The 9,939-nt window shown below is 33.9% G+C and overlaps 1 protein-coding gene across 1 annotated transcript in view; it reads left to right on the top strand.

Annotated features, from left to right (window-relative positions):
* Window positions 1-313: 313 nt before the first annotated feature.
* Window positions 314-9,939, top strand: part of Trhn (tryptophan hydroxylase) — a 32,645-nt gene continuing 23,019 nt past the window's right edge. Inside the window, exons 1-5 of the mRNA XM_073074526.1 lie at window positions 314-661; window positions 811-964; window positions 1,235-1,400; window positions 3,495-3,545; window positions 6,580-6,697. Coding sequence (XP_072930627.1) covers window positions 398-661; window positions 811-964; window positions 1,235-1,400; window positions 3,495-3,545; window positions 6,580-6,697 — 753 coding nt within the window. The 5' untranslated portion in view covers window positions 314-397. The remainder of the gene's footprint in view (window positions 662-810; window positions 965-1,234; window positions 1,401-3,494; window positions 3,546-6,579; window positions 6,698-9,939) is intronic.

Raw genomic sequence — 9,939 nt, 5'->3', positions numbered from 1 at the left:
GATAGGGTCAAAAATTACCAAAATTTTTGTATATTCGTATTTCTGTATTTCATTCGCATGAATGTAAGCTACTTAGTTTTTAACTTTTAACTGTTCCAAAATAGTACGTACAAATTAGATTGTAATTTCAGCATCATTGATCTAAAACGAGCTACAAGTGTGTCCGTGACTTAACGGTGTGAAAAGATTTTCCAAGTTACTCTGAACACTTGATTCAGCCAATCAAATATACCCACCCTCCGGGAAATCTCCCGCGCCTCTTGTCTTTATAAAGAGGAGACGAAGCAAGATCGCGGCAGTTGGTTCTTGTCAGTACAGCGGTATCTTCTCCTACCCTTAATAAATATTAGAATTTTTTGTAGTCAATATATAAAAAAATAATTACTTATTTTCCAAAATGAGCGGTTCTGGTAAAGGTCTCCTAGGTCTATGGTTGTACAGAAATGGGGCAGAATGGCAAGTTAAAAATGAAGCTCCGCAGTCGAAGTTATCGGAGCTTAATACTAATCAACAACAGGGGTATGAGGGTGAAAGAATCTCCGTGATTTTCACCGTCAAAAATCAAGTGGGGGGATTGGTCCGCGTCCTGTCTGTGTTTCAAGACCTAGGCGTAAATGTCCTTCATATTGAGTCTCGCAAATCGGTCATGAAGACTTCCGCTGTAAGTTGCATTTTTATGCAAAATTTTAACGGCCAATTGGTTTATAATTAGAGTTAAAATTAAAAGTAAATTGAACTGCACAAAACTTATTAACTTGCGTTGAAATATTTTGTTTATATAGTGTGGACATAATTTTATTTTATTCTCAGTCTGATATCCTGGTGGACGTTCAATGCGACCCGCGTCGCATGGAGCAGTTGAAACGCATGCTGAAACGCGAAGTTTCTGATTTCGAGCTAGTGCAAGCTCAGAGCGGCGAAGAATTTCCACCACCCACACCGCTGTCAGCTGCTGCTAGCTTCGGTAAATATAATTTTTGCGAAATATTTATGAAAGTTGTAAGGGTAACAATTAATCTACCTAAATATCCTAAAATATGAGAATGTTATGAAGACTTTATGTTTATCAAATTAAGAAAGAATATAATAGATTTATGTATCCAATACGATGCATTCGCACTTTTTTAAATACGAGTATAAAAGCGATTTTTTTATTACTTACATTAAGGAAAACTAGTCGCCAGAAATGGGTCATGAAAATTTTTACAGCCATTAATTTTGTAATTTGTTACAGATTTCGGTGAAATGCACTGGTTTCCTCGCAAGATTTCGGACCTGGATCGAGCCCAGAACGTGCTCATGTACGGCTCTGAACTGGATGCTGATCATCCAGGCTTCAAGGATCCTATTTACCGCAAGCGACGGGAGCAATTCGCTGCGATTGCCAATAACTACAAATAGTAAGTTTAAATATTTTTTTTAACAAAAAATACAACCGACTTCTATGTCACTACAAAGTAAAAAATAATTCAAATAAATGTTGGTTTAGTACATATTTCTGAAGTCGGCGCTCTATACATTTCGTTGGATAACGATGTAAACAGCGGTTCTAATATGAGCGCCGACTTCAGAAATATGGACTAAACCAACATTTATTTGAATTATTTTTTACTTTGTAGTGACATAGAAGTCGGTTGTATTTTTTGTTAAAAAATTTATTTCACCCTTTTTAGTGATGACATAATAAAATTTATATTAATACAAAATAAAATTGTATAAACGTGATCATGAATTAAGGTAAGGTCTGAATTTACATTGATTGGAACCGCTCGCTCGCAGGGCGCTACCGCGCCCTGCTCGCTTAGTTTTATATTGTCTTATATGTTCCAACCTAACCTAACTAAATAGTCAATGATGAACTGGCTTTGCAATTTCATTAGAACCTACACCAAATATCTTCAAACACAACTAAATTATTCCCAACGGTTGAGGAGTTACATATTTTATCTCCGAGCCACATTATCAGACCCTTAAATAGTCAATGATGAACTGGCTTTGCAATTTCATTAGAACCTACACCAAATATCTTCAAACACAACTCAATTATTCCCATCGGTTGAGGAGTTACATATTTTGTCTCCGAGCCACATTATCAGACCCTTAAATAGTCAATGATGAACTGGCTTTGTAATTTCATTAGAACCTACATCAAATATCTTCAAACACAACTCAACTATTCCCATCGGTTGAGGAGTTACATATTTTGATTCCCAGCCACATTATCAGACCCTTAAATAGTCAATGATAAACTGGTTTTGCAATTTCATTAGAACCTACACCAAATATCTTCAAACAAAACTCAATAATACCCATCGGTTGAGGAGTTAGATATTTAGTCTCCAGAACCCACTCTGATCCTCATCATATTTAAATGGGACCAACTTGTAGCAATAGTCCACACACGAAATTAAAGGCATTAAAATAGGTACATAAACGGCGAAGTTAGGGCTGTTATATTTACATGGGTGAAGGAGTTCCCCTCATTTTCTCCAGAACCCATCGATGGATCCTAACCATATTTAAATGGGACCAACTTCCAGCTCGTCTCTACACAATAAAAAAAAGAATTATTAAAATCGGTTCACTAACGGCGGAGTAATTCGTGTACATACATAAAAAAAAAAAACAAAAAAAAAAAGATACCAGCCGAATTGATAACCACCTCCTTTTTGAGGTCGGTTAAATAGCGCATGTCGTAGATTCTTTTGTCAAAATATTCTGTTCATTTAAATGTTAAAATTAGAAATATAGATAGATTTCCTACTATTTATTGCACATTTGCAGATAAATTAAAAAATAAGCAAAATACGCATGTCCAGTAGCATGCAACAGGCGATCAGAAGCGATCGCTTAGCAGCAATCTGCAAAAATTATTAAAAATGTTACGCAAATTAATAAAAAATGTATATTGATAACGAATAAGGAACGAATGAGTAGTAGATATATTAGTAATTAAATTGATTGATATGTATGACGCAGAAATAATTAAAAAGTAAACATTAATATTTCCCCACTTGAGTTTTTGAAAAGGAAAATGTGTGGGTGTTATGACAAATTTTATTACCCATCCAATTATAATGATCATTACCAGTCTCCCCTCGTGTGGCGAAATTAGGGTAGGTAATCGGCTTTTACTTACTTACAAGCATCGTTAAGTTACGAGTACAAAGTTATACACGTACATGAATGTGCGCCGATTCTATAGAGATATGTCCGGTGTATATAAGACACTATCATTATAAAAAAAATAGTAAGATGTTTACTAAATGATTTGTCGCACAATGAGTCGCTGGTCCTATCGTGAAATTTCCTAATATTTATTTAAAAGCGAGCACGCCATCCGATATTATAATAAATCCATAATGACGATAAGAAAATAAAATGTATACAGCATTATAATTCAAAAGATGGAAGCCTTATTGAATTGCTGACGAAAATGAATAGTATAGTACAATACTAATAAGACCTTTCTAACATATTAATTTTATTTCCAGCGGCCAACCTATCCCGAAAGTTCAATACACGGAAACGGAAATCAAGACTTGGTAAGTTCGCTCTATTTTATCCAATGTTTCTTTGTTCTCTCTAGTTTCAGACGGTCACTATCTTAAATATCTTTATAAATTCGTTTTATAAGTTATTTTGCTAATGCAATTAGCAACCAATTAATTATGTTTCCATCAACACTCATTTTGAAATGTAATATTGTTGCATATACTCAGGGCAAATCCTTACTAATATTATAAATCCGAAAGTAACTCTGTCTGTCTGTCTGTCTGTCTGGTTGTCTTTTCTTCACGCCTAAACCACTGAACCGATTTTAATGAAATTTTGTACAAAGATAGTCTGAGACCCGAGAACGGACATAGGATAGTTTTTATCCCGGAAATCCCACGGGAATTAGGGATAGCGATCTAAGATCGATTAATCGGAGAATCGATCTTTTGGACCAAAAAGTCGATTATTTTAATCGATATCCTTACTAATCCTTATCCTTACTAATATTATAAATCCGAAAGTAACTCTGTCTGTCTGTCTGTCTGTCTGGTTGTCTTTTCTTCACGCCTAAACCACTGAACCTATTTTAATGAAATTTTGTACAAGATAGTCTGAGACCCGAGAACGGACATAGGATAGTTTTTATCCCGGAAGTCCCACGGGAACTAGAGATGGCGATCTAAGATCGATTAATCGGAGAATCGATCTTTTGGACAAAAAGTCGATTATTTTAATCGATATCCTTACTTAATATTATAAATGCGAAAGTAACTCTGTCTGTCTGTATGTCTCTTCTTCACGCCTAAACCACTGTATCGATTTTAATGAAATTCAGTACAAAGATAGTCTGAGATCTTAGAATGGACATAGGATAGTTTTTATCCCAGAGAGCGATCTTAGAGCTATTAATCAGAAAATCGATCTTTGTGACGAAAGAAAGTCTATTTTTTTAATCGGTCTCCAGTAATGGATCCAACCTACGTTTGTGGGTCTTTTGGCATACTCTAAATAACCATGAGTTTAAAAATATCAATTCTTGCAATCGGAGACGGTTGCAACTTTATTTGTTTATATAGATTTAGTGGGATTTTATTAAGGGTGGCGATTCTTTCCGAAAAAGATCGTTTTTTGAATCGATTCAAATCAAAGTGCAATAAATCGATTCACAAAAAAATCGAGGTCCTAAGAATCGATTCTATCCTCGATCTTTTTTCGAGGATAGCGAAAAAAAAGGTTATCAGGACCAAACAAATTATGTATCCGTCAGCAAATCTTTACTTCCTTACTAAACCTTACTAATATTATTTATAGATGTGGAAGTAACTCTGTCTGTCTGTGTCTTCTTCGCGGCTAAACCACTGAACCGATTTGAATGGAATTTTGTACAAAGATAGTCTGAGACCCGAGAAAGGACATAGGATAGTTTTTATCCCGGAAATCTCACGGGAACTACAGATGGGATGGCGATCTGAGATCGATTAATCGGAGAATCGATCTTTTGAACCAAAAAATCGATTATTTTAATCGATCTCCAGTGATGGATCGATTCAGTGAGTCGATCTTTCAACCCAGAAGATCGAAATTTGTTTTTTTCATAATTTACCTACAGTTACTTTACTTATCCATGTTAGTCGATCATCTATCTATTTATATAAAAATGAATATTTGTCTATATACATTTTATAAAATCGGAAACTATGCATTTGATCAAGTGATGATCTTTTGCAAAGTTGTTGTCCAAGAGCCCACGAAGGTTTGGGAGTTGGTAAGACCGACAGATGGCACCACTGTCATTCCAATGAAGGTACGAATTTTCTGTTTTATGTATGTCATATTATATCTTTAAAATGCGGGCGAAGCCGCGGGCGCCACTAGTTATCAATAAAACTTGAATTTTTGCGAAAGATTTCTATACTCACATGCGAACCGCAAGTTATTGCGTGTAATTATAAGTTCACATGTATTTTAAGTGGATTCTATTTCTATGATAGCATATATTTCTAATATTATTGCGAATTCATTGTCTTACTAAAATATCACAGACAAACATCATACTAAATTTGACTATTAAAGCCATTTTAATATCGAGTTCGAGCGAACTTTTTCGAATTTAAACACAAGACAAGATTCTGATTAAATGTAAACTGAATTCTTATTGAGTATTAATTGAAATTGGAGTTTTTAAATATTAATGTACTAAAAGTCAATTCTCAAAAACATAAATGTTACGATATAGGTAGATACAGTTAAAAACCAATTAACCAGAGCGAAATTAAACCTTTGCTTACAATTAAAAAACATAAATTACCACGAGAAGAATGTTTGAATATTCAAAATTATCTATATCGTATCATAAAATAAATTATTGGTTTTATTAACTTTATTTTTCTAATGTTCGAAAATAAATCAGATCCAGACTGTGTAAATAAGACAGTTTAAGGCCATAATTTATTAGCGCTCTCTCCTTGGTTGTATTCGTTTAGTAAAACTATTACAACTACGATCTTAAGGTCCCTTTTTATATAGTTCACTTCTCATCAGTAAGTAATAAATGAACTCCATAAAATTAGTCTATAATCGTTAATTACAAAACGTATATTATAAACGTCCAAATGGCTATATTAATAATTTTAAGAGTTGATATACTTTAATAGAGAAATCGTTTGGTTGAATATATTTTAATTGCGATTATATTACGAAGCGGTTATATAGAAAACAAGAATACCAAGTGACGATAATATTACCTCGATAAAGAAGCGTAGCGTTGTGTGAAACATAAGTAGTGAATTCAAATAAAGGTGACCATGTATTTACTTGGTTTCTTATTTAAGTCTATAAGATACAGACAAAATGTGCACTTTATTATCTTGTTTTGTTCTATTTTGTTCCTTTCGTTGTTGTTTAATCTATTTTAATTTGTGTTTATTTTAGCTATCTTCTTACATTATTTTAATTAGTTTTCTTTCATTTACATCTCTTATTTTAAACATAAGGTATGTGCCGATGCTATTGGACAGCATTAGGTATGATGGTGATACCGCTACGCTAATCAACTAAGCCCTTCCACGTGGCTTCTTTCAGGGGTATCGTGTTCAGGGAACTCCACAAGTTGTACCAGAAGCACGCCTGCGAGGAGTATCTCGAGAACTGGCCTCAGCTGGTAAAATACTGCGGATATAGAGAGGACAACTTGCCACAGGTAAGCCTTTAGTAAAGTTAGAAGTTTTTACTTAGCTACTTATTACTATTACTTATTGCATAACTGAAATAATTTACGTGCATAACTATATTAATTTTTCTAACCCTAGGGGAAGTAAAATAAATTTAGAACCTCCTACGCTTATGTGAGTAAGAAATTAGTTACATAAGATGCTTCTAAATTTGTGATTCCTACTATCTGTATACTTATACTTTGAATATAAGCGGAGCTTAAATCAAAACCTAATATTTTAGGGAAACTTAAATTACTTAAATAGGTATGCCTTATCAGATAATACACATGCAGTAAATATAAATAAAGTGTTAGGAAAACAGCAGTATATATTAGCAGTAATAATAACCGGCGTAACCAATTGTAGTTACCGTACCTATATAGTATAACTACTCGTACCAATCCGCATTGTGTGCGGTCGACTATTGTCTGAATGAGTCTTATTCTTGTAGTTATCGCTTACCAACAGTAGGGCAGCTATTGTTTGCATCCTTCTCATTCTGTTAGGACCTAGTTCCCAGCAGTGTTGTAATGGGGTATTTACATACCTACCCTATTCTATCTTTACTCGAAGAACATACGGGGCCCGGGTTGAGGGCCTCCAACCTCAAGGGGCCCCCGAAAGGCCAATTTACTTGACATGACACGTATCTCCTATTATTACTGCCGAAATTTCTAAATTGGAATCATAGATTAGTAAAGATTACTCACTCTTAACAAGAAAATGTACCCATTTTTGAGAGTTGAAATACATAGTTGCGTAAAAAAGTTTTGCCACATCTCCGTGCTAAAATGTCCCTAAAATATTTGAATTATTTATTTATTATATAAATTACGCAGTATTCGTTATTTATTCGTAAATTTTCTCAAAAATGTTTTTATTTGTCAAGAATTAAAAAAAAAGAACTTACAAATAAGCCGTTTGTGGCTTCATTCAATTTCAAGGCGGCGAAGTAACTTTATAATTGTTGACTGTTGATCATGTTAAATATTAGTGATAGGTACAGTCTATTTTGTTTGTAATTAACTTTTTAGATTATAACTAACTATATTGAGGTCGATTTTTTACGTTTTCTTTCTTACTTTCCAGTGGGGCCCCAAATACTTGTGTGTCCCGGGGCCCCGATATTCCTTAAGACGGCCTGGCATCTACAGTCACGTAGTTCATTTTATATTGTTGTATGTGGCAATCTATAACACTGCTACACACATAACTGAAATAATAGCATAAACTAAGCAGTCAAACTGCTAACTAGGCCGACACTATCTATAAAATAGTAGAACTGTATTCAAAACTTTAGGCGTAAGTTAAGACAGAATCTAGACGCGAGAGGTCCATCCTGACGAAATACCGAAATCGGGTGTAATAAAATTCAACCTATGGTCCAATTTAATACTATATAAATGTATACTTACTATAAAATTTTTGAAGTGTCATCTTTTCAAGTACTTGTCGTATAGTGGCAAAACTAAAATAGGTGATACCTATTGGGTATTAAGTTACTAATGACTTAGGAAGTACTGAAGATTACGATGTGTCAGATGGGTGGAGCCGTGCGGTAAACCACGTATCCTATATTAGTCATCGAAGCACGGTGTTGAATGACTAAGTAATTTTTATATAAATTTGTTTATCAAGTCCACGCTATAAGATTTATTACGAGGGGGATTGTAATTGCATTTCAAATATTATTACGAAGCGTTATCGTTATATTAACTTCACACGCGGCTGTATGTTTAAAAAACTTGACTAGAAAACTATTGTAACTCAATCTAAAATGATCCATCTAATATAAAACACAAATATAATAAAATACAAAGAGTTTATATTTTATTCACATTAATCTGGCAGTAGAAGATAAAGATAGCTCCTAACTTCGAGTCCGACTATTTAATAATAGCCCAAACTGATGACATAATAGTCTGACCTATAAATGCCTGAAATATTTTTGAACACTGAAAAGGTCACCACGTATTAGTGACTATTTTAAATCATCCCGAAAAGTTATAACGTAACCCAGAAAGTTGCACTACTGAATACTACCGGTATTTTCATTAATGAACCAATCAGAAGCAAGCCCATACCCACTGCCAGACTGTGGGATATTTTTTATATAAAACTCAAGTAACAAACATGTGCTCAGTCCACATGATGGTTAGTGATAACAACCATCCATGGAGAACTGTAAACAACTCCATATAGAACGAACTAAAGGCGTCAGAAGTGTTGTCACTCCTATGGCTAACATGGACACCTCATAAGTATGCAACATAAATAACATAAACAAAATAAGTTTACATATATGAACTTGTATAAGCACTAAAAAGTTTTGGAAGATCACTGCTTACTTACAAGAGGAACAATAATTATGTTTATTGCAGTTAGCATTTACTGTTAATTGGATTATATAATACATAAAAAATAATATTATATTAATTGAAATACGTAAGAAAAGGGCATTAAATTTACAATACAGAAAAGGATGAAAATAGGTCAAAAAGAAAAAGAAAAATATTGAATCCCCTTGGTATTAAATAATGAACAAAAGGTAAGTAATAAAGTTATTACTTACTTCAGTTCTCCATACTGATGCACTTTTTAGTTCCTATGATCTCATGTGCCGTATTTTAATAGGTATGCAAATGTGCCGGTAATTTATTGATAATTGGGCTTTCTCACTATTTAACTGTCTACATGAGTAAATATATACTTGGACTTCATACTAGATGTGGTAGGAATATTAACAATTTACTGTATCTTTTAAATTTATTTATCGCCTATTGTCTTGAATCGCACAAAATCAAGTGAGGGCCTGGCATTCGTATCTTCTTTTGAGTTACATTAAGCACTAACTTGAAGGGCGCTTTCTATTGAATAGGAAAGAAACTACTAAAAAGCTTCATTCGCTTACAAGTAAAGTAAAGTAAAACGAGCCCACGAGATGGCGTTGGTAGAAGCCTATGAAGCTTTAACGTGGTTCCGAAATTTTAATGTAGTGCACTGCGTGGCGTGTTGTATTTTGTAAGTTAAATTAAGCACTAACTCGAAGGGCGCTTTCTATTGAATGGTTAAGGGAACTACCAAAAAGCTGCATTCGCTTACAAGTAAAGTAAAACGAGACCACGAGATGGCGTTGGTAGTAGCCTATGAAGCTATAACGTGTTTCCGAAATTTTAATGTAGAGCATTGGGTCGTATGTTGTATTTTTTAAATGGCAATTTTATTTGGA

Source organism: Epargyreus clarus, unplaced genomic scaffold (assembly GCF_041222505.1).
Source record: "Epargyreus clarus isolate Ecla_fem2 unplaced genomic scaffold, WU_Ecla_fem_2.2 ptg000007l, whole genome shotgun sequence".
Taxonomy (NCBI): Eukaryota; Metazoa; Arthropoda; class Insecta; order Lepidoptera; family Hesperiidae; genus Epargyreus; species Epargyreus clarus.
This window is presented reverse-complemented; position numbering and strand designations above follow the sequence as displayed.